At 45.7% G+C, this 24,487-nt stretch overlaps 1 protein-coding gene across 3 annotated transcripts in view; it reads left to right on the forward strand.

The window, feature by feature from the left end:
- The window catches only part of Tns3 (tensin 3), a 235,025-nt gene that overhangs the window by 24,574 nt on the left and 185,964 nt on the right, over positions 1-24,487 (forward strand). For 2 of the 3 annotated variants that reach the window (XM_070014524.1, XM_070014526.1), the window contains exon 2: positions 19,377-19,488. In XM_070014524.1, the coding sequence (XP_069870625.1) occupies positions 19,377-19,488 (112 nt within the window). Of the gene's footprint in view, positions 1-5,493; positions 5,658-19,376; positions 19,489-24,487 lie in introns of those variants that run through there. The other variant, XM_070014523.1, reaches the window with a different exon arrangement.

Here is a 24,487-nt window from a genome sequence, read left to right on the forward strand (position 1 = left end):
CTGAGCTTAGGTCAAGAGGACTAAGGATTTTTCAGGTGGGCTTAGCTAATATGAGCTTGAGTTGGTCAGGTGATGCCTCCTTGCAGGAGCACTTTGTAGGAGTGTCTTGTTCTCCTTTGGAATTGCAGGTGGCACTGGCCAAGACTTGTTCCATCCAAGGCCGCCATCTTCCCTTGATTGATAGGGTGGAAGATGGGTGAGGACACAAATGCTGGGATGGTTAGTCTTTTCCATGGTAGACTTCTTTCCTCCCTCCCTCCGTTCCTCCCTCTCTCCCTCCCTCTCTCCTCCTTTGCCTCTTTTTTTTTTTTTTTTTTTTTTTTGCCAGTCCTGGACTTGAACTCAGGGCCTGGGTACTGTTAACTGAGCCTTTTCAGCTTGAGGCTAGTGTTCTACCACTTGAGCCACAGCTCTGCTTTCAGCTTTGTTTTTGGTGATGAATTGGATATAAGAATCTCATGGACTTCCCTGCTCAGGCTGGTTTTGAACCTCCATTCTTAGGTCTTGAGTAGCTAGAATTATAGGTGTGAGCCATCAGTGCCCAGCTCGCTCACTTGCCCTTCTCCCTTCCTCTCTCTTTCTCTTCCTCCTTCCCTCCCTCCCTTCATCCTTCCCTCCCTTCCTTCCTTCCCTTCCTTCCCTTTTTTTTTGTGCCAGTCCTGGAGCTTGAACTCAGCAGTCTTGGCCCTATCCCTGAGCTTCTTTTGCTCTACTTCTGGCATTTGGTGGTTAATTAGATATAAGAGTCTTGTAGATTTTCCTGCCTGGGCTGGCATTGAATGGTGATCCCCAGATCTCAGCCTTCTGAGTAGCTAGGATTACAGGTGTAAGCCATAGGTTACCCTCTTCTTTTCTTTTTCTAATGAATGTAGGAAGGTGATGGGAAATTTTCTGCAAAGAGAGAAGTCAGAATCTGTCTTTCTCTGCCTATGTTACCCCTTTACCCTCCCTCTGTGCCTTAGATAGCTTTCCTGTCACTCTCTGTCCTCTCATGAAGGCAGTGAGGACCATGATACCATGTAGACTTTCACTGTGTTCATTTGTATGTTTCTAGCAGCAGACTCATGGTTTCTTGCAATCTGACTCTGGTCAGTGGATTGCAATTCAATCTGATCACCATTTATTTTATATTGAGGCTGTCTGGGGTTAGGCCAGTGGGAGGCTCTTCAGAGGAGCCCCAGGTCCTTGTGACATTGAGTGTTCCTGTTCCTTTACTATTGAGGCAAAAGGAAGGAAAGGTGGTCATTGCTAGCTGGGAATGTCTGTGCAATAGCTATATACACACATTTATATCAGTCCTTACTCTGTGTGTGTGTGTGTGTGTGTGTGTGTGTGTGTGTGCGCGCACGCGCGTGTGCGTGCATGCTGGTACTGGGGCTTGAATTTAGGGTCTGACTGCTGTCCCTGAGCTCTTTCTATAAAAGCTGGTACTCGATTACTTGAGCTGCAGCTCCACTTCTGGCTTTTGGGAGGTTAATTGCAGATAAGAATCTCATCGAGGAAGTGGCGCTGTGGCTCAAGTGGTAGAGTGAAGAGCTGAGGGACAGCGCCCAGGCCCAGAGTTCAGGCCCCATGACCCGACCCCCCCCCCAAAAAAAAAAAAAAAAAGAGTCTCATCGACTTTCCTACTCAGGCTGGCTTCAAACCACCATCCTCATATCTCAGCCTCCTGAGTAGCTAGGATTGGCCCCAAGCCTTGTTCTTGAGCCCTGTCTGCCTTTAGTATTCTTTTTCTTTTTTCTTTTTTTTGTTAGCTATGGGGCTTGAACTCTGGGCCTGGGTACTGTCCCTGAGCTCTTCAGCTCAAGGTGAGTGCTCTACCACTTGAGCCACAGTGTCACTTCCAGTTTTCTGGTGGTTAATTGGAGAAAAGAGTCTCAGGGACTTTCCTGCTTAGGCTGGCTTTGAACTGTGATCCTCAGATCTCAGCTTCATGAGTAGCTAGGATTACAGGTGTGAACCACTAGCACCCAACTAGTTAGCCAGTCATATTTGGTTAACGCCAAAACACCGTGCAGTGACTCACTCTTGTCTTAGGTGCCTTGGCTTTTTTCCTGCCTAGGAAATCTCTGCTTTCTCTTCAAGTCACAGACGATGTCAAATTCTCAGTGATCTGTGGACTCTGTTGTCCCCTGTTGGTGCCACATGTGGATGAATGAGAGAGCGTGGGGCAGAATGGATGTGTCCTAGTTTCCAGTGATAGACTCGAGGATTTGACATTATAGTGTGGCTCATTGTGGGCCGCATCTGGATTGTTTAGCCTCTCATATTGATCTCACTTTGCTGATGTGGACCTTACTATTTGTCCTCCATCATTTTGTTCTTGGGGATCCCAAGTGTCAGAAGCCAGGGAGAGGCCATCAGGGCAGCAATGAGCTCTGAGGATGTGGCAAAGCTGGGTTTGAACTGGACAAATATTCTCGTCTGAGAGAGGATCAAGGCAAATCAGGTGTTGGACAGAACTCTATCCAGGTGCTGGTGGCTCATGCCTGTAATCCTAGCTACTCAGGAGACTGAGATCTGAAGATCACAGTTTGAAGCTGTCGGAGCAGGAAAGTTCCTGAGGCTCTAACCTCAATTAAACAACCCCTAAAAAGTTGAAAGGAGAGGAGAGATGTGGCTCAGTGATGGAGTGGTAGTCTTGAGTGAAAAAAGCTCAGGTACAGCCCCCAGGTCCTGAGTTAAAGCTGTAATACTGGCAAAAAGAAGGAGAAAGAAAGAAAGAAAGAAAGAAAGAAAGAAAGAAAGAAAGGGAAAAGGTGCTGCGAGCAGCACTGCTTATGCCCTGTGTGGAAAATCTCAGCGGAAGGTTCAAGCTTGCAGATGGGAGGTGCAAGGCGGCAGACCACAGGAGAGATGGGTTATGCCTGCAGCCTCAGCCATATGTACTTTCAGGATGATTGGTGATTCGAGTAGAAGTGTGTCAGATGGGATTTTCAGAGTGGATCTTCAGCGGAGTCTCCCAAATCCTTTCCGTTTTTAGTCAACAATAAGAAGGGCAAGAAACTTAGAACCCTGGAGAGAGCATGGGGACACAGAGGGAGCCACCAGCACCCAGCCTGAGTGCAGTTCTTAGTGAACCTTGCTTGGTGCAGAGCCTGGGCTGTCATGCAAGGCACGTTCTCATCATCATGTTTGAGGGCTGTCTACCTAAACTCAAGATTCCTTTGGCTGGTTCCCATGTGCTCCCTGTCAAGGGGGATGGATGGCAGAGCCTACTGACTTGTGTAGATCTTCTATTCCCTTCTCTGGAATGAAGTGGGATGCTGACCATTGCACAGACTTCTCTGCAAAGCTAAGGGCACCTTAGCTCTGTACTGATGTCCAGGGTGTGTTGGGATGCAGGAATACAAGCATCTCTGTCAGCATGAGTACCACTGTTGCCCTGTGAGTCACAGGACCACCCTCCATGGTGTTTGAATTAAATAGCCATGCAGTGGCTCCCAGTTAGGTTTTGTTCTGTGTACACCTCTGACAAACAGCACAGTAGCTTAGCTTGTAGACACTGTTGTGCACTTATCTTGGGTTAGAATACAGAATGACCAGCACAGATGTGTTTTCAGGGGTCCTTCAGGAATTTGGAGGACAAAATGTATATGTAGGAATAAGACCAAGAGACTTCTGCTAAAAGATTTGAGGAAGCTATAGGAAAAAAAGAGTAATGATGAATGAATGCGGAAAATTGAATGAAGGCTGGATGCAGACAAGGATGAATAATGGTCTCACTTGATTGATGGGGAGAACACGTGATCACTGAGGGAGGTATTGGACGCAGGCTGGTGTGTTCTAGCCAAGGAAGCATGTTTTGCTTCTCTTTCTTTTTTTCTTTCTGGTTGAAAGTTGAAGAGCAGCCTTTGCCACTCCGCTGCAGAAACGGAAAGATGGATATTTAGTGCCAGAACCTGAAAGATTGAATTGATGACTGGAATTTACACATGTGGTAGCCATAAAGACTCCGCACAGCCCACCCACACTGTTCTACTACTTGAAGGCATCTGGGCTTTCAGACCTGAAGTTTGAGTGTTAGACCCTCAGAGACTGAGCTCTGGGACACCACAGGTCAGTAGAACTGCTCATAGGCTGGGGCTGGTGCCAAGGCCACAAGGGCCCCATTGCTAGAGCTATGTGCCAAAGCCAGCTTCAGGCTCCTGTGCAGAGGTCTTGATTGCTCCCCTTATAGATGCAAGACAGTGGCTTTGGCTTGAGACCATCCTTCTTCAAAGCAGCCTTTCAAGTTTTCTCAGAAGTTAGACTTGCCACCCAGCTTCTTGCAGGGGGGAGGGGGTCCCTGTCTGCTACAAATGCCCCTGAGAACACAGTCTTGTGGAAATCCCACTGGTGTCTTGAGAGTGGCAGTCTGACCATCCTGCCCATGCTCCCCTCTTGAATTTTCTTTCCTTTGTTTCCTTTCTGCCATGCTTGAACTTAGGGCCTGGGTGCTGTCCCTGAGCTCTTTTTGCTGAAGGCTGGCACTCTACCACTTGGACCACAGCTCCACTTCCGGCTTTTTGGTGATTAACTGGATGGAGATAAGAGTCTCTTGGACTTTCCTGACTGGGGCTGGTTTCCAACTGCAGTCTAAAGATCTCAGCTTCCTGAGTAGCTAGGGTTACAGGCATGTGGCACTGATGCCTGCCACCTCTCCTGGCTTTTTAAAGAGACTTTCACACTTTGTTTCCCAATTTGTTTTTCCTCCACCCTTGTAACTTTGGCCTCCCTCATTCTGGGTTTCTAATTTCCTTCTAAAATTTCAAGCAGGCAGCGAAAGCCAGGGCTGAATCGTGGATTGTCTTGGTGCTGCGGTATGGCTGGGGAGGGCAGGCATTTGCTTGGGGCTTTGCACGAAATGCCCAGTGGTCATTGATCTTCTCCAGCAAGAGCACCCTGTTTGGTTTTATTTCGTTGAAGAGGAAAATGGGAACAACCGCCGCCACTACCCCCTTTTTGCCTTCGCATTTTCCTTCTTTCTATTCCAAATGGGCAGCTTGCGGGGCGGTGCGGATCTCGGGGAGACCCTGCCCCGCACGCCTCACGACTGAAACCAAGTTCCGGGTTTGGGTTCTTTGAAACCTGTGGGTCAGCGCGCGGAGAGAAGTTTGAGATCCCAGGGAGGGAGAACCCCCGGCCTCGGAGCTCCAGTCCGATGGCGGCGGGGCGGCGCGGCCCCCCTGCCTGGAAGGCGTTTCCTCGCCCACTCTCCCCCCCCTCCCGTGTCTGGCGGAGCCGCCAGCACTGCGGTCTGGGCGGAGGAGGGAGGGAGGGGGGGACTAGTTCGTGTCAGGGGGAGGAAGGGGGGAGGGAGGGCTAATTCGTGTCAGATGCCGGGACGCCGCGCGGGGCCGGGCGCCCGCGCCTGGCTTTTGTTCCTGGAGTCTGACTGGTGCCCAGGAGTGGCCGTGGGGGCGGCGCGCGGCGCGGACGGGCTGAGCCTCCCCGAGCCTTGGGGGACCTTTCCGTTCTGCCCATTTCCTGGGACCTGCAGAGGGAGGAGGCCCCGGAGACCTCCTCCGCGGCCGAGCTCGGGTGGGGAGCGGGTGCTGGCCCCGCCAAGTCCCCCCTGCCGACGGCGGGGGACAGCCATGCGGTTGCGCGCTCTGACCCCGGGGCCATCGGCCAGGTTCGCGCGCGAGACCGGGGCGCGCGGACGCCGGCGCCAGGTGAGAGTGCGCGCCGGGCGAGGACAGGGAGGGACCTGGACCGGGGTCCCTAGGGGTGCATAGTCTGCGGGGCTGGGGGCGGCTTGGGGCCCGGGATTCTTTCGGGCAGCATCCTTGTGGGCCATGTGAACCGTTCGCGCGTGTTCGGGCGCGCGCGGGCGGTGTGCGTGCCTCCATGGCCGTGCGCCCCGCTTTGCACCCTTCTCCCGAGCAGCGCGGCTTTGCCCAGCGGGGGCGGGGAGGCGGTGCAGGTTAGCTGACTGTGTTTCCTTGGCGTTTTCCCCTCCTCTGGAATGCAAGTGGGACACTGGTCGTGGGGCACCGGCCGTGGGACACCGGTCGTGGGGCACTAATGATGCTCTGCACCGTTTGTTTTGTTTCGTGCAAAAGCAAAGGGCGCTTGAGCCTTGGGATGTGCTGAGAGACACAGGCGTAGTGTAAGCCCAGGCTGGGCCTTGGGGACCCCCCCCCCCGCACCCCAAGCTCCACAGATGTGTCCTGCAGTTGGCATTAAACTGGAGCTGCGTGACTTCTCACCACCCTTCAGTGTGCGGGGGTGGGGGTGTTCTCAAAGTCCAAGGATCTCTGCATAATTGGCGTTTGTGTTCCTGGAAACTTTCGTAAAATTCCGGAGAGAGAAAGGTTGTCAACATGCCAGCTAGTTTACTCGATCTGAACTGCAGCTGCATTTTGATTTTCAGTGTAGCAGCCAAACTCTTGCATTGGAATGGTAGGGAACGAACGTTGAAATGGTAGGGAACAGATGAATACAGAGCTCTCTGCCCCCCCCCTTACCCCCCCCCCTTCCCTCCTGCCCCAGGTACTGGCGGCCCTGTGGGATGGGAAAGTTCTCTGAGATGTGGGATCAACTCAGAGGATGTGGGAAGTGTTCGTGTCTGTTTAATTTCAGAGTCAAGTTGAGCTGAGAAATGTGTTTTTGATCAAGGCCTGCCTCCCAGAATTCTAGGCAGGGGCCCCAGCTACCCAAATGCCCCTAAATCCTCTTCCTGTGGTGGGTGAATATTTCCTGAAAGGAAAATGTAGCTGGGTCTGTGCAGATGGAGCCCCGTAGTGTTGTTGGGTTTGTAACTATTTTGCCACTATCGACCTTCAGTGGGGGAGCGCTTAGCTGGGAGGTCCCTGCCTGGGCGGGTTTTGCATTTGGGTAGAATGGAGCATGCGCGTTTAAGCGCCATCTCCTTGTCTAATTTTGGAGATTCCCCCCTCCCCTCAAAAGAGAACTCATAATCAAGACTAATTACCCGAGTTGCCCTCAGGGAGTCCTTGTGGAACCGGCAGCCTGGCTTGCTACATTTCCAAAGTTGGACTCTTTTAACTATTAAATGCAATTTACATTCTTCAGTGTGAGCTTGCTAACTGCCTTCACATTGCTTCCTCCCCACCCCCCCACACTGGTGGGAGAAATGAAAACAGTGTATCAGGTGAAGACCAGGGCAGTCCAATCCTGTCCAGTCTCCTTTCAGGAGAGATGTTATGTATGGAGTCCGGGAGTTTGTGTGTGTTATTACATGATCTTTAAACGAAACTCCCCAGGGCCCAGCAGTGGAAGGGGCGGTGCCTGGACCTCAGGTTGCATCTCTGAGGCTCTTGCTGTGGACTCTGGGGTAAGAAGACTGCAGGGAAATACTACTTCTTTCTCCTTGCTTGGAATAAAGGGGTTTGTAAGGAATGAAAGGCCACAGTATCCCTCCTTGGCTGGTGCCCTGTGGTTAGTTCATTTGGTGCACAGACATGAACTGAGGAGTCCATGGTCCACTGTCTGCCAGCCGGGCAGGGCCCATAGGGGACAAAGGGGGAAGAGCAGGTGTTCTGCATCTAGGAAATGGCCACACAGGAGAGAAGGCAAGTAAGTAAATAACGCATGTGCTCTAAATAGCTTCAGTATGCCAGCTGAGGCATTACTAGACTATTTGTCAGACTTTTTTTTTTTGGTGGTACCAGTACTGGGACTTGAACTCAGGACCTCCTGTTCTTGCTTGGCTGGCCTGCCTGCCTGCCTGCCTTCCGTCCTTCCTTCCTTCTTTCCTTAATTCCTTCCTTTTTGTTCAAGGCTGGTGCTCTACCACTTGAGTCATAACTCCACTTCTGGCTTTATTTATTCTGGTTAATTAGAGAAAAGAGTCTCATGGACTTTTCTGTCTGGGCTGGCTTTGAAACATGCCTGATCCTTAGATCTCAGCTTCCCAAGTAGCTAGGATTACAGGTGTTAGCCTCCTGTGCCAGCATGTCCCTCTCTGAGCCTGCCATTAGTCAACTACCTTGTTCCTCAGTCACTGGTTATATATGTCTTGTGTGTTACCATCTTCAGCTCCTGGTATTGATCATGGTTAAAACAGAGAGATGGCTTAGTGTCTGGTTGTCAGTTCACCTTGAGGTGAATGTCCCTTTTTAACTTGAAATAGAAACTTTATTCTTTTAAAAATTATTTAGGGGCTGGGAAGGTGGCTCAGTGGCAGAGCGCTTGCCTTGCATGCCTGAGGCCCTGAGTTTGATTCCTCAGCACCACATAAGCAAAAAGAAAAAAGCCGGAAGTGGCCCTGTGGCTAAAGTGGTAGAGCCCTAGCCTTGAGCTGAAGAGCTGAGGGACAGCACCCAGGCCCAGAGTTCAGGCCCACGACCGGACCCAAAAAAGAAAAATAAAATAAAAATAAAAATTATTTAATTGATTTTTATTTTCAAGTAGTTGTGTTAAAAGGTTTTGTTTTAATCAGTATGTCAGGTGATGAGTACAGGGCATCTTAATATCACTCCTTTCATCATTCCCACCATCTCTCCCTACCCTACCCATCCCCTCCATTTTCCTAATTCCATTTTAGTAGCAGTATGGTATGGTTACTCTTTTTGAAGGGTGTTGGGCCCATAGTAAAAGCTGTAAGGTATTCACTTTTGGAATAGTCAAGACACAGTATAGGAAGGAGTCTAATCACAGAACCCTATACAAGTGCAGACTCTTGTAGTACAGGCTATATCCACCCACACTGAGGGGGTCTCAGCTGCTTAGAACCCCCTAGTGAGCTTGGAAAACTTTCCAGTGTTTTGGCCCCACCTCCAGATTTCATTGGTCTGGCAGAGAGCCCCAGGCCAATCTCTTTAAAACTGCGCAGGTTATTCCTTGGTGCTGTTACACTGTGTCCTGTTAGGTCCTTGATAGTATGGCTGTTAAGAGGCAGGAAGAGGAGAGGGAAGAGGAGGGTTATCTCCATTTCTCATTGGTTGTGGCTTGCCACTCAGCCTGTATCATAGGTGGCAAAACCATTTCAAAGGCTTTCTGCTTGGTTCAAGGCACTCTCCCCTTTTTCTTTTTTTAAATCTGTCTTGATTTCATCATCATCATCACACACACAGGGAGATAATGTGACTAATTATCAAGACTGCTGGGGATCATGAGTGGTTGAGAAGGACTGAGAGGAGGCTGGGAAGACATAGAAATGGTTTTGGGTAGAAAACTACAAGTAGGGCTGGGAAGGTGGCTCAGTGGTAGAGCGCTTGCCTTGCATGCCTGAGGCCCTGGGTTCGATTCCTCAGCACCACATAAGCAAAAAGAAAAAAAAAAGCCAGAAAACTACAAGTAACCAAGCACCAGTGGCTCCCGCTTGGTAATCCTAGCTACTCAGGAGACAGATCTGAGGAACTGGGTCAAAGCCAGCCTGGGTATGAAAGTCCTAAGATGTTTATCTCCAATTAACCACTCAAAAGCTACAAATGGAGGTATGGCCTGAGTGATAGAGTTCCAACCTGGAGTGAAAAAGCTAAGGGAAAAGGCTCAAGTCTTGAGTTTAAGCCTAAGTATCGGAACACACAGGAAGAAAGAAGGAAGGAAGGAAAACAAGTTATCAGACAGCTTGAATAGCAGGGAATGACAGGGATGGTCCTGGAGCATGCTTTAGAAGTTGAATAGCACCTTGGAATCTATCCCCTCTGTACATCGCATCCTTTTAGTGGTTTTCTTGGAGTTCCAAGGCCAGCCAGGGACCAAGATAGTGATTTCTTGGCTATGTCTGCTATGAGTGAACAAGCAAGGAGTTGGGGTCTGCACTAATTATATGCGTTCCTTTTGAAAGAGATACATCTCAGGAGAGGATTTGTTCTGTTGAAAATGAGGAGTCAAGGGCTAGATATGCTACAGCAGCAATCAAAATCAGAATTCATAGCATTTGATCCAAATCTTGTAATTTTTAGTTTTGTAGGACGCCAAAGAATATGTTTGAATTGAAATGTAAGCCTTTACTTTATTTGAGATAGGTCTCACTATGTAGCCCAGGCTGGGCTCCCAGCTGGAGATTCTGTTGCCCCAATCTCCCAAGTGCTGGGATTACAGGCATTACAGGGATTACACACAACCATGCTTTGCTCTTATTTATTTATTTATTTATTTATTTATTTTAGTACTTACTTACTTTTGTGTGTGTGCTGGTACTGGGCCTTGAACTCAAGATCTCCCATTCTTGTTTAGCCTTTATGCCCAAAGCTGAGGCTCTACCATTTGATTAAGAGATAAGAGTGTCAGGGATTTTTCTATTCTGGCTGTTTTTGAATATCGATCCTCAGATCTCAGCCTCCTGAATAGATAGCAGTCACTAGCCTTGGTTCAGGGTTTTTAGAGAACATCTTTTCAATGTGCAGTAGGGAAAATATCAAATGGTATGCTTGATTGTGTGAGATTTTTGCCATTGTTCTGGCAGTTCTAAGTGTTTTGTATTAACATATGCAGTTCACAGTTTACCACTTTGTATAGAAATGCTAAGGTTTTGAGTGAGATGGATAAACTATTGGGGAAGAATTGCCCTTTATATTGAGTCCCCCAGCCTGTGAACATGTTAGACCTTTGCAGTTGTTCACATTTTCTTTTTTTTTCAGGAATGCTTTATGATTTTTAGTTTGCAAGCTTCTTATACGTTTTGTCAGAGATTCATTCTTTTTTTCCTTATTATTATTACTATTACTATTTTTGGTGCTGGTCCCAGGGCTGAGTGCTGTTCCTGAATTTCTTTTTGCTCAAGTCTAGTTAATGTTCTACCACGTAAGCCACAGTTCTACTTCAGGGTTTTTTTCCCCCCTGTAGTTTATTGGAGATCAGAGGTCTCACAGACTAAAATTCCTGGGCTGGCTTCAAACTGTAATCCTCAGAGCTCAGCTCCTGAGTAGCTAGGATTATAGGCATGAGCCACTGGCACCTAGCTCAAAGATTTACTCTTTTTTTTTTTTTTGTCGGCCGTGGGGCTTGAACTCTGGGCCTGGGCTCTGTCCTCAGCTCTTTAGCTCAAGGCGAGTGCTCTACCACTTGAGCCACAGCGCCACTTCCGGCTTTTTCTGCTTATGTGGTGCTGAGGAATTGAACCCAGGGCCTCATGCATGCAAGCAAGCACTCTACCACTGAGCCACCTTCCCAGACCCAATTTTTTGTTTTTTGAAATTCAGTTTTTGAAGTCCAGTGTGTGTGTGTGTGTGTGTGTGTGTGTGTGTGTGAGAGTGTGTGTGTGTGTCTGTGTGAGTGTGTGTGTGTGTGTGTGTGTGTGTGTCTGTGTGTGTGTGTACTCATATACCACCTAATTGGAGATTTTTTCTATTCTGGCTGTTTTTGAATATTGATCCTCAGATTGATATATATATATATATATATATATATATGCATACATATATACACATATATGTAATGTATAGTATATATTACACATATATCAAGTTTGTGTGTTGATCTTGAGTCCTTTGCTATTATACTCAGTTTTTGATGCAAGAAGCTTTTGGCAGATTTAATTAGATTTTCCTACCTAGACAATCATGCTGTCAGTAACAGGACAGTCACAGTACTTGTTGTAATGGCTTTCATTTCTTTTTCATGCCTCATTATACTGTTCAGGATCTCAGCAACAATGTTGAATAGTAGTGTTAATTGCAGATATCTCTGCCTTGTTCCAGATGTTTAAACGGAAAGTATTTAGCATTCATCACTAAGAGTGTTGCTGTGGGATTCACAGAGATGCATTCTGTCCATGTCTGGGAGGCCTTTATATTCCTGCTTGACTCTGAGTTCCTCCTCCTCCTCCTCTTCCTCCTCCGCCTCCTCTGCCTCCTCCTCCTCGCCTGGGTGCTGTCCCTGAGCTTCTTTTGCTCAAGGCTAGCACTCTACCACTTGAGCCACAGTGCCACTTCCAGCTTTTTTTCTGTTTATGTGGTACTGAGGAATTGAACTCAGGGCTTCATGCATGCTAGGCAAGCACTCTGCCAGTAAGCTATATTCCCAGCCTGATTCTGACTTCTCATCAGACATGTATGTTAAATTTTGTCAGTAGTTATTCTACATTGTTCTAGAAGGCAATGTGCTTTTTGCTTATTAAATTTTGATTGATTGATTGATTAAATGTGTGTGTGTGTGTGTGTGTGTGTGTGTGTGTGTGTGTGTGTGTGTGTGTGTGTGTATACACCAGTATTAGAACTTGAACTCAGGATATGACATTCTTTTTTTTAATTGAGATTAGGTGATTACTTAAATTTCACATATTTCACAGTATTATGGAATAGTGATACTTGGTTAAAGTCACAAACACATTTTAACCTTCACAAGGCAAATTGTCATCATGGTCTATAAAGTTTGTGAATTCTATGAGTTTTGACAATACAACTATTTCTTCCACATTAGGTGATATATACATTTCTTTCCTTTTGCTTAGTATAAGCTGTTTCCTCTTTCCCGCTTATTCTTTCCCTCCCATCACTGCCTTGAGTTGCTTAGTTCATTTTCATCTATGTCCAGTACAGCTGATGGGCCCCTCTGTTGTACATTTCCCGTTTCCCTCTGATTCTGTGTCCTCCTAGCTTCCCTCAGTTGGGAACACATGCACACGTGCGCGCACACGTGCGCGCACACGTGCATCCACACCCCTCCACCCCTACGCACCAAACAACTATGTATGTGGTCCAGAGCATGGGAGTCATTTAGCAATAATAACGACAGAATGACTGGAAGTCCTTTGTTTCTTGAGTCCTATTTACTTTGAGGATATGACATTCTTTTTTTATTTTTTTATTGTCCTAGGGCTTGAACTTAGGACTCAGGCACTGTCCCTGAGCTTTTTTGTTCTACCAATTGAGCCATAGCTCCACTTCCAGCCATTTTGTACAAGAGATAAGAGTTTCAGAAATTTTTCTGCCTGGGTTGGCTTTGAACTGAGATCCTCAGAGCTCAGCCTCCTGAGTAGATAGGATTACAGGCATGAGCCACCAATGGTTGACTTTTTGATGTCTTTTTCAGTGTCAAACCAACCTTGCATTCCTGGGATAAATCCAGCTTCTCATGATATATTATGCAATGAGTTATAGGTTATATATGAGTTAGATAGCTATATAGAGTAAGTCATGGGTTATTTGGAAATGTGTTATTTAGTTTGCAAATATTGGGGGAATTGTCTAGGTATTTCTCTGTTTCCTAATTTAATCCCATCTTGGCCAGGGAACATGTTTTTAGTAGGATTTGAATTCCTTGGGGTTTATTTTGACTAATAATGTTCTCAGTGTGGTTTATGTTGGTAAACACTCCGTACTTGAAAAGAATGTGTATTCTGTTGCTATTGAGTCAAGTGTTCTATAAATGTTTATTAGGTCAATGTGTTTCACAATGTTGTTCAAATCTTTTATGTCACTATTTTCTAACTAGGTTATTAAGGGAGGGGTGCTTTAGGTTTACAAGGCTGCCATAATAAAATGCTACAGGCAAGGTGACTTAACTGAAATTCATTGTCTTATAGTGCTGGCAGGAAGCCCAAAGCCATGGTGTGGACATTTGTCTTGATGAATTGATCTCTTGCTCATTGAAAAATGTTTTTTTTGTTGTCCTTGGTAATATTTATTCTAAAGTATTCATTGTCTTATTAATCTAGCTACTATAAATTCCCTTTGTTTAATATCACTGTGGTATATTTGTTTTGTAGTATTTACCTTTTTTTTTTTTTTTTTTTTGGTGCTGGTTCTGGGGCTTTGAACTCAGGGCCTGGGCGCTATCCTTGCATTTTTGTGCTCAAGGCTAGTGGTCTACCCCTTGAACCACAGCTATACTTCCTGCCTTTTAGTGGTTAATTGGAGATAAGAGACTCATGGACTTTCCTGCCAAGGGGGGTAGCTAGGATTACAGGCATGAGACACTGGTGCCTGGATTCTACCTTTTAATTGAGGTATTTAGACTATAGGAATATGATTATTTCAGTGATGTGTGAGATACCATTGCTAGTTACCAGCTTTTCTTCTGAACATATTTAGAACACTTGAAACTTTTTTTTTTTTTTGTTCCAGGGTGCTGTCCCTGAGCCTTTTTTTTTTGTTGTTTGTTTTTTGCTCCACCGCTCTACTTCTGGGTTTTGGTGGTTAATTGGAGATAAGAGTCTCATTGACTTTCCTGCCTGGGCCATCTTTGACCTGTAATCTCAGATCTCAGCCTAGGATTACAGGTGTGAGCCATTAGCACTCAGCGAAACTTTTTAATGGTTCCATTTTATTTCCTTTGTTGGCTTTTGAATTCTAGTTCATTATTTTACTGGCTGCTTTAGAGTGTGCCAGTATTGTGGCTTGAACTCAAGACCTGGATAGTATCTCTTTTCTTTCAACGTTCATGCTCTATTACTTGAGCCATAACTCCAATTCTGGATTTTGCTGGTTAACTGTTAATAAGAGACTTTTCTTCCCAGTCTGGCTTCAGACTGTGATCCTTAGATCTCAGCCTCCTGAGTAGAAACCGTGCCCAGTGTATTTTTTATTTGAACAGATAATTCTTAATGATCTTTAATTAATAAGAAAATCATATATAATTACATTCCAAATGCTTTTTATCCTTTTACATAAAGCCATAGTTCCATCTACCTGTTTACTGTTTCCTTTTCCCTAATGGCACATCTTATATATCAGCTAGGGATGCGAATGCATTTCAGTGTTCTGATTCTGAGTATCTTAATACATTTATAGTATTTTTTCATTTTGAAAGATATTTTGGCTAGATTGACAGTTTTTAACATTTTATTTATATTTTTAAATTTGTTATTATTATAAAGGTGATACAGAGGGGCTACTGTTACATAAGTCAGGTAAAGAGTACATTTCTGGGCTGGGAATGTGGCTTAGTGGTAAAGTGCTTGCCTAGCATGCATGAAGCCCTGGGTTTGGTTCCTCATTACCACCAAAAAAAAAGAAAAGAAAAGCTAGAAGTGGCACTGTGGTCCAAATGGTAAAGTGCTAGACTTGAACAAAAGAAACTTAGGGTCAGTGCCCAGGTCCTGAGCTCAAGCCCCAGGACTGGGGGGGGGGAATATATATATATATATATATATAGAGAGAGAGAGAGAGAGAGAGTACATTTCTTTTTGAGCAATGTCACCACCTCTTTCCTCACTCTCTCCCAAATTTTCCCTCCCATCCCCACATACAAGTTGTGTAGTTCATTTTCTTTTCTTTTCTTTTTTTTGGGTCCAGTCATGGGGCCTGAACTCTGGGCCTGGGTGCTGTCCCTTAGCTCTTCAGCTCAAGGATAGCACTCTACCACTTGAGCCACAGCGCCACTTCTGGCTTTTTTCTTTTTGCTTATGTGGTGCTGAGGAATCGAACCCAGGGCCTCATGCATGCAAGGCAAGTATTCTACCACTGAGCCACCTTCCCAGCCCGTGTAGTTCATTTTCAACATAGTGTCTAGTGAGTGGACAGGTTTCTTTTTTTCTGTGTGCATTTGATATTGCTCCATTGTCTTTTTACTTGTATTACCTTTTTTTTTAATGAAAAACTTCGTTTATCCTAATATTTGGTTTCCTGAATGTGGTGCTTCGTATTTTTTCTTTTTTTAGAAATTTTATTATTAGATTAGAGCAATTTGGTTTTCATGTGCCTTGGTGTAGTTACTGTTAACTTCTTATTCTAGAAATTTGTGCAATTCTTGGCCTTATGTGTTTACAAGTTTCCCCCTATTTTGGAGAAGTTTTGGTCAGTAGTTTTTCAATTATCTTTACCTTAGTCCTCTGTAGGGACCTAGAATGCATGATATTATGCAATCTTCCCTCAGTTTCTGATGCTCTAGGATGCCTATGCTTCTTTGTGCTTTAATTTTTAGAAGTTTGTATTGTGATATCTTCGGTTCTATTCTTTCCCTCTGTCTCTCTGTCTCTCTATACTGGGGCTTAAACTTAGGGTTGGCACTCTGCCACGTAAGTCATGCTTCTACCTCCAAGTTTTTGCTGGCTAATTGGAAACAAAGGGTCACAAACTTTATTGCCTGAGCTGTTTTGAACCGGGGTTCTTAGATCTCAGCCTCTTGGGCAACCAGGATTACAGGCGTGAGCTCCTGGTGTCCTCCTTGCTGTTCTGTTTTCCAATATGGCCAGTAATCATTTCCAGTGTTTTTTTTTTTTTTTTTTTTTTTAAGCTGAGACTTTTGCTTTCCTTCAGTGGATATTTAATGTGGATGTTTGTGTGTTTTCCAGGATCTGCTTTTGGACACGTACAATACAAATGTTCTAACTCTCTAACTATTCTTGTCTGTCTGTTCTCAGATCCCAGTAATTTCTGCATTAGTTTCAATGGATTATTCTCCATGCGGGTTTTGTTTCCTTGTCTCCTTGAGTGCCTGATAATTTTTGACTGGCCGCCAGACATGTATTTGACTGTGTTTGGATGCTGAAAAAATTTTGTGTTGGTATTGGTACCCTTTTGAGCTTTATTCTGGAATGCAATTTCGTTACGTGGAAACAGTTAACAGTTCCTTTTGGGTAGAGCTTTTCAGATAGGGTAAGATAGAACACTATTCTATCCAGGGCTATTCTTTCCCATACCCTAGGTATGCACCTTCTGGGTTTTCTGAGCACTGTGCTTGGGTTTTGTGATGTTTTTGGTCTGGCTGTAGAACCAGGCCCCATCCCCAGCTCTGTGTGCATGTCAGGCACTGTCACCTCTAACCCTGTTTGGTGATTCTTTTCCTACGGGGCCTCATCTCTTAGGTTTCTCTGTGTCTGTCTGTTTTCCCCCTGCTCAATACTGAGGTAAACATTTAAGAGGGTTTTTTGTGTGTGGTCTTTTTTCCTCCCTTTTTTTTTTTTTTGTCTGTCCTGGGGCTTGAACTCAGAGCTTGGGCACTGTCCCTGAGCTTTTGTGCTCAAAGCTAGCGCAGTCACTTGGAACCACTACACCACTTCCTGTTTTCTGGTGGTTAATTGGAGATAAGAGTCTTATAGCCTTGGAACTGAGATCCTTAGATCTCAGCCTCCTGAATAGCTAGGATTATAGGTGTGAGCCACTGGTGCCTGGCCTTTGTGCAGATCTTAAGGATCCTGGGACCTGTGCAGATTCTGTCTAGCAAATTCACTTTGCCTTCCTCAGCCCAGGTAGTATACTAGGCTCTGCCTGCTTTCTCCTTTCCTCCAGGCAGCCTAGAAAATCTCTTAAGGCAGCCTGTGGGGGAGGGGAGGGCAGCTGGCAACCATGGGATCCATGGTTTGTTTTCCTTCCTGAGTATGGTTGTGTGTCCTTTATGCCAGGTTCACATTTTAGGAGATTCGAGGTCTGGTGATGTGGTCACCGTGCACAGATTGAGGTCACCATGGTATTGCTCAGTTGGGGGAATTTTTCGGTTCTGTTAGTCTTAGGAGTCCACCCTCTGTGAGTTGAGCTGTTGAACAAGGGATCCTCATCACTGCTCTTCATATTCTGCTTCAGCATGTTAACCACATTGTATATTTTTTGCACTGTGGGGGGACCTTTTTGGTTATTTCAGGTGGGAGATCAATTCTGTTTCTGGCACTACATCTGTATCAGAAATAGAAGATCCTGTTTATTAGCATACCACACATTCACACACACACACACCACACCACACCACACACCACACACCACACACACATTCTCTGTCTCTCTGTCTTTATTTATCTCTTTCCCCCTCACAGTGCTTAACATTATTTAACTCATCTTCAAGACCAAATTGACAACATCTTCTCAAGATTGCCATTTTATTAACTTTTACCCATTCCTTTGTAGGCCTTTAGTGAGTAAAATGTAACAACTTGAAGCACTCGGGATAATGATGCTAACTATGTGTCCCCCACATAGACACCACCCTAAGTAACCCCTTCTTCACCAGACCTTATCTATCACTTTGTGCAATGAGTATGTGCTCCAGAGGGGACTGTACTGTTGTTGCTTATGTTAATAGAGATGAACATGCCTGCTCATGAACATCTTAAATAGAACCACTAGAAGTTCTTGCATCTTGGGGCTTAAACTCAGGACCTTATGCTTTCCTTTGCCTTGCTTACTCACAGCTGTTGCTTGGCCACTTGAGTCATGCTCATAGTCTGGCTTTTTGCTGGTTAATGGGAGATAGCTATCTATAAAAGATTTGTCTTCCTTCCCTGGTTTTGAACTTTGATTGTCAAGCTCAGCCTCCTGAGTAGGTTGGATTACATGTGAGAGCAACCAGCACCTGGTTGTGGGCACTTTTAGGCTGCTATATCTTTATTGTATGTTGGAATGGCATTGCTGGATCACAGGGTAAGTGTATGTTTGCAAATACAAGCTGTTCATCAAAGTTGTATGTTATGGTAGCTTATTGTCTTTTCAGTTTCAATTATTCTGGTTAGGTGAGTAATGGCCTCGGTGGCCATCCACATAGCTAGCATTGGTTGTTCACTAGCACAGATCAGCAAGTAGGTATAAGGCTGCTATCTGGTTTCTAAGGCCATTGAATTAGAAGGTCATCAGATACAGCCATGATCCCAGACTTTACAGACATGAACTTGGTGGATGCATAGTTAATTTCTTCTCAGTCTTAATACTTGCCAGATCGCTTGTGTATCTCAGCGGAGTCTTAACGACTGTCCTGCAGAAAAGGTGTGGCTCGGCAAGGCTTCCAACTGAATGGTAATGTTTTGGCATCTAACAACATCTTTAGTGGGAAAATTAGTTAGCTTCCCAGTTAGCTGATCATTTCTTCCAGAAGAAAAAGCATAAAGATACTAGCAGTGTGAACTGGGTGCAGGTGGCTCACTTCTGTAATCCCAGCTACTTAGGAGGCTGAGATCTGAGAATCCATGTTCCAAGCTAGTCCAGACAGACCAATCAGTGAGGCTTTTCTGTCCAGTTAAGTAGCAAAAGGTGGGAAATAGAAGTGTAGTTCAAGTGGTGGAGTGCCAGCTTTTGGTGTAAAATCTAAATGAGAACTAGAGGTACTGAGTTCAAGCACCAGTACACACACACACACACACACACACACACACACACACACACACACAATTTTGGAAATGGGTTGCTTTTTGGAAGTAGAAGATGTAAGTCACAAGTGTTGATGAGAGCATATTATCACCTAGGCCACAGCGATTGATATCATGCCACTCAGAGCCGTCACATAGAAAGTGAACTGCCCACAAGGACTTTCAGATCCAGACTACTGACTGGTGACTGTGGCTCATCTTGGGAATTCCAGCCTTGCAGGATGGTTTCTCATTTTCTGTTTCCGTGTGTGTGTGTGTGTGTGTGTGTGTGTGTGTGTGTGTGTGTGTGTGTGTGTGTGTGTGTGTGTGTGTGTGTGTGTGTGTGTGTGTGTGTGTGTGTGTGTGTGTGTGTGTGTGTGTGTGTGTAGATTCCACCTGATTTATTATCTCCTGGAAGAGAAAAAAGAGAAAAAAAAAAACCACACTGTGATTTGAAGTGTTGACAGTTTCTTCCTTGACTTTTTTGCAGGCTGAAGAACTGACTGCAAGTCTGCACAGTTTTAAGAAAAAGGCCTTTAAGAAATCCAAAGCCTGTGGTGTTTGCAAAGAAACCATTGACGGTCAAGGGATTTCGTGCCGAGGTAAGTCCTTGCTTCTGATTCTCCTCGCAATGGCTAAACTGAAGCCAAACAAGCAAAAAGCAAAAGTGAAAACACTCTTTTGGGAGTTGCCAAAAGTTAAATAGTGGAATTTCCCTCTTTTTGACTCCTTGCACCCCTGGACCTGTACTTGTAGGAACCTACCGTATTTACAGAGGTATGTGCCCACGAGATTTTTCCAGTAGCAGAGCTACTCTGATGGGAGAGAAAACAGCTCTTGGTGATTTGTGATTTGCTCTCTCTCTTTTTTTTTTTTTTCTCTCTCCTTTCCCTCTCCCCATCCTCTTTCTCTTTTGTTGGTCTTGGGGTTTGAACTTGGGGCCTGGCACTGTCCCTGAGCCTGTTTGTGCTCAAGGCTACTATTTTACTACTTGAACCACAGCAACACTTTCAGTTTTTGAGGAGTTAATTGGAGATAAGAGTCTCATGGGGATTTTCCTGCCCAGGCTGGCTTTGAACAGTGATCCTCAGATCTCAGCCTCCTAAGTAGCTAGGATTACAGGCGTGAGCCACCAGTGCCAGGTGCTTTCTGGTTTCCCCATAGTGTTCTTCCTTCACTTAATTCATTTGGACTTTCTAATCTATTGATAAAGTTATTTGTTCTTCAGAGTTAGGTTTATTGTGTGATGTGGCACTGCTACTGTCCGTAAAGCCACTAACTTGGGTTCTTGATGCTTTTACACATCTTGTAGTTAGTGAAACTTTCAATTATGTTGTACTGTGCATTGCAGAATGGGTGTGTGTCTGGGTTGTTGGGGTTGGCACACAGTGGAGGCTGGTATCCACTTCTTTGTAGGGTTTAACACTCCATTTGTGGAATTCATTTATTATTATTTTTTTGTGTGTTGGTACTAGGGTTTGAACTCAGGGCCCTGCCCTCTTGCTTAGTTTTTTTCTTCAAGTCTAGCACTCTACCACTTGAGTCATACCCCCACTTCTAGCTTTTTCCTGGTAAATTGGGGGATTAGGATATCATGGACTTTCCTGCCCATACTGGCTTTGAACCATGATCTTCAGATCTCAGCCTCCTGAGTAGTTAGGATTACACGTGTGCACCACTGGAGCACCACTTAATTTTTTGAGACAGGATCTTGCTGTGAATAGAGTAGGCTGACCTTAAACTTGTAGTTCTCCTGTCTCAGCTTCTCCAGTGCTGTGATTCCAGACATGTATCACCATACCCAGCAATGCTTTTGTGAAAGCCTGCCGTCTTGGCTGGTGGTCTTCTGCCACATTGAGACTTCTTGGTTTCTTTTTTTTTGGGGGGGGGGGTCCGGTTGTGGGGCGTGAACTCTGGGCCTGGGTGCTGTCCCTCAGCTCTTCAGCTCAAGGCTAGCGCTCTACCACTTGAGCCACGGCACCACTTCCGGCTTTTTTCTTTTTGCTTATGTGGTGCTGAGGAATCGAACCCAGGGCCTCAGGCATGCAAGGCAAGCGCTCTACCACTGAGCCACCTTCCTAGCCCCGAGACTTCTTGGTTTCTTCATTGGACCACCATGCTGCTTTGGAGTGGGGGGAGGGGGGGAGATACACAGCTGTCAGGCTTCAGGGGGCTGGGGATCCAACCCAAAGCTCCTCTAGGTCGCTTGGAGTCCTTTCAATGTAGAATGATGAAGCTGCTTGCTTCTCTCTTCTTTGAAAACATCTTCATACTCAGTGCTGAAGAACGTACTTGTGAGCAGGTGGCACTGTACCTACTGCTTCTTCTCTTTCCCTCTGCTTCCTGTGAGCTAACACTTTTCAATCTCAGGTGTCTCCTCCCACCACCAGGCCTCCAGGTACCCCTCCAACTAGGATGCTTAGGCATCCACCTCTCTTCTGGAACCTTCAGATGTTTCCTCCTCCCCTCAGCCTACTGGATGCCCGTGTGTGTGTGTGTGTGTGTGTGTGTGTGTGTGTGTGTGTGTGTGTGTGTGTGTGTGTGTGTGTGTGTGTGTGTGTGTGTGTGTGTGTACGTACTTGAACTCAGGGCCTCAAAGTCTTCTTTAGCATTTACACTTCTGGCTGGCACTCTACCACTTGAATCACATCTCCACTTCTGTCATTTTGCTGGTTAATTGGAGATAAGAGTCCGTGGATTTGCCCAGGGTTAGCTCGAACTGCAATTTTCAGATCTCAGCCCCTTGAATAGCTAGGATCCTGCAGGAACCTCTACTCTGTGATATATCAAAGCTTTGGGCCAGGGAGTGTCCTCAGCCTTGAAAGTGATGAGGAAGAGTGAAGTGGACACAAGGGACTTCTTTCCAGAGGTGGGCTCTTCTTCCCTGAGTGGTCAGGGGCTGCTTTGAAGGAGTTGATTTGAGAGCAGAGGATGTCAGATCCCTCAGGATTGTGCTCACAAAAGAAGAAAGAAGCTGAAGTGATGGCATCCAGGACAGGGACCTTTGGTTGGCTGGCCAGTAGTGGTGACACTGTGAGGGAGGTCATTTCATTGGTGTTTTAGGAGGGCATACATGTGCCAGTTCTGTGGCTTGAACTCAGGGCCTTGGCTCTCTCTCTCTTAGCTCTTGTGTGTAAGTACTCTACTACTTGACCACAGCTCTATTTCTAGCCATTTGGTGACTGGAGATGAAGAGTCACACACACCTTCCTGCCTAGGTTGGTTTTGATCTTACCTTTAGTATTACAGGTATGATTCACTGCTGTCTAGCCTTACTGACCTTTGTGGCTATGACCTCTGGAGCACCCCAGGGCTGAGTTCTTCCAGAAGTTACATGTGGAGGCTCTCTAGGGAGTCCACTCAGGTTCATGTCTGGGTCTCTTTTGTCTATTTCCAGACAACTGGTGTGACATTCTGGCCTGTGTTTTTAAATAGTTCTGCATGAGAACCTGGTTGCTGTGGGGGTCTGTGGCTGGTGTTTTAAATATGCTCTCTAAGAATAATTAGAGTCACAAGGATAGACACGAAAATAAAGAATTGTCTCAGCAGGGCAATATTTACTCTTGCAGAAGGGTGCACCATCAGCCAAAAATCTGGCTCTGGCAAGCACACAGAGCAGGCAGTCTGCTTTGATATTTATCCCTAATGCAGCAGGCCCCACCCCTCTGCTTGGATTGGTTGAGCTCTGGTTCACACTCTGCTTGTAATTGGCTAGTTTGAGTAGGGTAAAATGTATCTAAATGAGATTTTGACGTAAGATGAACAGTTCATAATCTCAAACTATACCCACAGGCTCTGCTATTTCTTGAAACGTCTGAGGCGTGTTTTAAGTCCATCTTGAAAAGAAACCAGTTTAAGACAAAACCTTAGTATTTCAAAAATTTGTTCTTATCCCAAAGCAGTTCCTATTTTGCTTGTTAATAAGAGCCAAGCCACCAAGCCAAAGCAGAACTTTTAAGCAACACACTTTGATAGAAAAGACAGTTTTTCTCACCAGCCATTCCTGTGCACAGTGTGTCTATATCCACCCTCTGGGGCTGCAGCAGCCCTGTGCGCCTCCAGGAATACTGAGAGGACAATGGCTGCCATATGTGTGTGTGTTGTAATCTCTGCTTTCAAGAAATGTTCCTTTTTTTGTAAGGTTTCTGGGGCCCAGGCCTGTAATCCTAGCTACTCAGGAGGCTGAGAGCTGAAGATCCTAATTCAGAGCCAGCCCCAGCAGGAAACTCTATGAGACTTTTATCTTCAATGAACCAGAGGAAAGCCCCTGTGTTTAGGATTTGAGTCTATAAACAGGACGCGAAGGTGTGAAAATAAAGAGAACGAATGTCATGCTTGAAAGGAACGTGGGCTTACCTGTGAAATGAGGTCTCTGAGTAGCTCTGGGGGTGTTGTGTGACTCGGAGACAAGCGTGTGATTGAGGATCATTGAGTGCATACAGGCCTGGGCTTGGATCCATCCTTGACCCATAAGTGCTGAGTCTTCTTCTGACCTAAAAATGTAGAGTCCAGGGTAATGATGAGGCCTCAATAGGGTGGGCAAGAGGTTTGTGGCCAGCTTTGGAGAAGCTCAGCTTGGTTGCTGGTGTTGGAGTCATTTGTCATTGCCCCCGGTGGACATTGTACTGGGTAGTTCCCTGTGTGTGACACCCATATGAGTCGTGGTTCTGCGTGGATGCATGAATTGTAAATAGGCACCGCAAGTAATCTGGCTGTGATGGAAGGAAGGGCTTTGCTTGCCAATAACTGCCACAGTGGCTGACTTGAACTGTGTTGCGTATCCCACTTGAAGACTAAGTCATTCCTTCTTGTCTTTGTATAAATGAGGCTCACATTTACCTAGGGGCTACCTCAAGCAGCTCATACTAGTTTCAAGTTGAATAGAGCCAGTAAAAGAGCTTCTTGTGAGAGCCCTGGTGTTAGATCCAGGGGTAGCTGCGCGCTGCCTTCATTCCTGTTCTGGAGGAGAGGTATTGGCACAGCACCTTCCATGGCTGGCTCTGCCTTGCTCTCTGTCCTGTGAATGGCTATGCAATCTCATCACATTGCTTGCTTGGTTTCCATGAGCTCTGTTTTATGGCATATTTTAATAGGTGGGTTGTGAAATGTTAGAATAGGTTGGGGAGCTTGTCAGGGTAGTTTGTGGTGTGTATGTGGTTGTGTGTGCTTGGGTGTGGTTGTGAGTACACACAAGTGTGATTGTGTATGTGCATGCATGGTTTTGTGTGCTTGAGTGTGCAGGTATGATTGTGTGTGCCTGCATGGTTCTGTGTTTCTGAGTATGAGTGTACATGTATGTGAGTACATGCAGGTGTAATTGTGAATGTAAATGCATTAGCATGTATGCATGCATGTGTGGAATGCATTGTGTGTAATTGTATGTTCATAAATGTTGGATGCACGTATGCATCACTGGTTGCTTGTGTGCGTGTGTATATGTGTCTGCATGTGTCTGTGCACAAGTTGCTTGAGCATAGAGAGACTCCACAGTGATGCATCTCTAGGGCTCAGGGAACTTGGTTGACTTCTGCTACTCTGCTCCACAAAATCTGTCATCTGGAGACAGAGTTTCTGGAGGAGCTTTCAGTGCTTGAAAGAGAA

Source organism: Dipodomys merriami, unplaced genomic scaffold, assembly GCF_024711535.1.
Source record: "Dipodomys merriami isolate MVZ:Mamm:240054 unplaced genomic scaffold, mDipMer1.0.p SCAF_98, whole genome shotgun sequence".
Classification (NCBI taxonomy): Eukaryota; Metazoa; Chordata; class Mammalia; order Rodentia; family Heteromyidae; genus Dipodomys; species Dipodomys merriami.